Source organism: Sycon ciliatum, chromosome 11 (genome assembly GCF_964019385.1).
Source record: "Sycon ciliatum chromosome 11, ocSycCili1.1, whole genome shotgun sequence".
NCBI classification, from domain to species: domain Eukaryota; kingdom Metazoa; phylum Porifera; class Calcarea; order Leucosolenida; family Sycettidae; genus Sycon; species Sycon ciliatum.
Window position 1 is genome coordinate 10914446 of NC_088653.1, and position 2500 is coordinate 10916945.

At 47.8% G+C, this 2500-nt stretch overlaps 1 protein-coding gene across 1 annotated transcript in view; it reads right to left on the reverse strand.

The window, feature by feature from the left end:
* Positions 1-2500, reverse strand: part of LOC135827528 (serine/threonine-protein phosphatase 2A regulatory subunit B'' subunit gamma-like) — a 34175-nt gene that overhangs the window by 2577 nt on the left and 29098 nt on the right. Inside the window, exon 18 of the mRNA XM_065340010.1 lies at positions 623-690. Coding sequence (XP_065196082.1) covers positions 623-690 — 68 coding nt within the window. The remainder of the gene's footprint in view (positions 1-622; positions 691-2500) is intronic.

The following is a 2500-nucleotide window of genomic DNA, read 5'->3' on the forward strand; positions in this document are numbered from 1 at the left end:
AGGTGTGTGTACGGTAAAAATGCACGCGAGCTTGAAGCTGAGAAAGCCACTCAGCGACGCTCGCCACATACTGCAAAATGAACCAGAATCGGCACTGGGCAAAACAGTTGGAAAGAAAGGCTTCGATAACAGGGTTGTCACTCGCCCAGCTCATTCGCCTGATGTCAACATGAACGGTCCAGCAAAGCGACGCTGACTGAGCTCGCCAGCTTCGGCTGGAAAGAAACACAACCGATCGTACTCGTGAAGGAGGTGAAGCGCTTGGGAAAAAAGTGTGGATAGAAAATATTTGCGCTTCTGGAAAGTGCGAAGTTCAAGTACTACCCGACAACAAGTGCTGCGTCGGCTGATGACAAAGGATGCCTTCTACATTTTTCGTCTTGGAAAGTTTCTCTTGATGTTCAACGACTCCTCAACTCATTCTGAGTCGTTATAAGCCGTTCTGAGAACCTGGAATGTATCAGTAAAAACTGTAAAGATAAGCGAAAATTTTGCTTGGGCGGAGGAAGTACAGCTCAGATTGTATTCCATTATGTTACTTGAATCACGTAATTCCGGGGGGGGGGGGCTCTTTGTGGCACCCCAGGATCAGCTACTGCAGCCCATCCTTTGAGCTTCTCACCATCTTAGCAGATCTTCCAGTGTAATTTTGAGCGAATCCACCGGCTTGACCATATCAAAGATCTCATCCTGGAAAAAAAACAAAAAAGCAAAATAGCATTGCTCATGACAAGCAACGGGTTCAAGTCCTGGTGGGTCTGGCATGTTTTTCTCTTTTCAGGCAGTTCACTTCCCCGAATGATCCTTTGAAATAGGCCTTATGCACATTGTACAGATGCACGAAATCCCGTATAATCTTGTAGAATCCCGTAGACCCGGTTGGGTGTTGAATGTGCAGGACCCTATTGTGTTTACTGCTATTTTCACTATGAAATGGGCCCTGAAGGCATTTCATATGAAAACTTTTTTCTGGCAGAGATCTAGCTAGTCGTTAGTTCAATCCCAAAGTGAAGAAGCTGGAAAAGCGATTGTTTGCCATAAATTATGAGGCTAAATGGGTCAAACGCGCATGTATAGCACACAATGAACACCCAACCGGGCATGTACACACCTACGGCCCTAGTCCAGAACTTCGTACATCTGTACAACGTGCATAAGGCCTATGATCAGAGCGTTCTCGCTTATAGGTAGCAGCGCTAACCAGCCAGCGGTGAAAACAAAATTGCACGGGTTCGCGTGCAGGGCGTGTCAAGAACCACCTTTCTGCTTCCGTGGGACGCCACCACCTCGTGATCAGGCGTCAGATGCGGCTCCTAAACCGGGGAAAGCACTCATAGCAGCCTCCGGGTTTCTTACCCAGACTGCATTATACCCTTGTGGAACAGCTTACCAGCGGCCGTCCTACCTGCAGGGCTGCAACCCACACAGCTCCAGTCTTTCAAGGAAAAGTGCAACAAGTATCTGCCGCACCTGAACTGGCAAACAACCACCGATGCCCTATGAAACGTTATGGTGCAGACCAGTGCCTCACTAGCATCTTCCCTCCCTCCTCACTACATTTATCTCTCCTATTCTGCTTCTCTCACGACCAGCTACCTATTGTCCTCATTCCTCACTACTATAAAGAGTACATAAGCAAGAGTGTGCAACTCAAAGATCCCCCAGCCCACGGTGTTTCAGCGCCGTGAACCTAAGCGCCGAATTTTACAGCACCACATATTTCAGCCTCGTATACTTCAGCGCCAGCAGATCAGTGCCGAATACCTCAGCACCACATAAATCAGCGTCATATAGTTCAGCGCCAAATACTTCAGCGCGACCTTTCTCAGAGCGACAGATCTCACTGCCACAGATCTAAGCGCCATGTTTCTCAGCGCCATTTTATTATACAATGTATGTATGAACATGGTCTGTAACGACTATGACTGGACAAGTATTGACTTTGCACTCTACTGCGTCACGCTGTACTTTATCGCGCTGGACCCTACCGCGCTGAACTTCTTCGTGCTGAACTTCTTCGCCCTGTACTTCTTCGCGCTGTAAATTATTGCGCCTTACTTTTTGCTGGCGCTGTACTTTACCGCGCTGATAGTCATGGAGCTGAAGAAGCTGGCGCTGTGAAATCATGCGCTGAAGTACTGGCGCTGAAATGTATCGCGCTGAATTGGTGGTGCTGAAGTGGCAAGTCAGTGTTGAAGTCACCACAAAGGATGTGATTGCATGGAGCTGCAACTGGACAAGTAAAATTTCTGTTGATCACCGGTATACCGGCGATTCATTGCAGTTCCAAATGTTTGTTTTTTTCTCTACTACATGCTACTATGTGCTGTGTGTGCTTACAACGGATCTAGATCGAGGAAACACTGAAAAGGCGTCATAAATAGGAGAAAAAACATCGATTTCAAGTTCCATCCCAATCCCGGAACTTTCACAGGACATCCCTGGACCCCAGGACAAACACCCTATTCCCTGGACTGTCCCGGGAAATCCTGCATGGTTG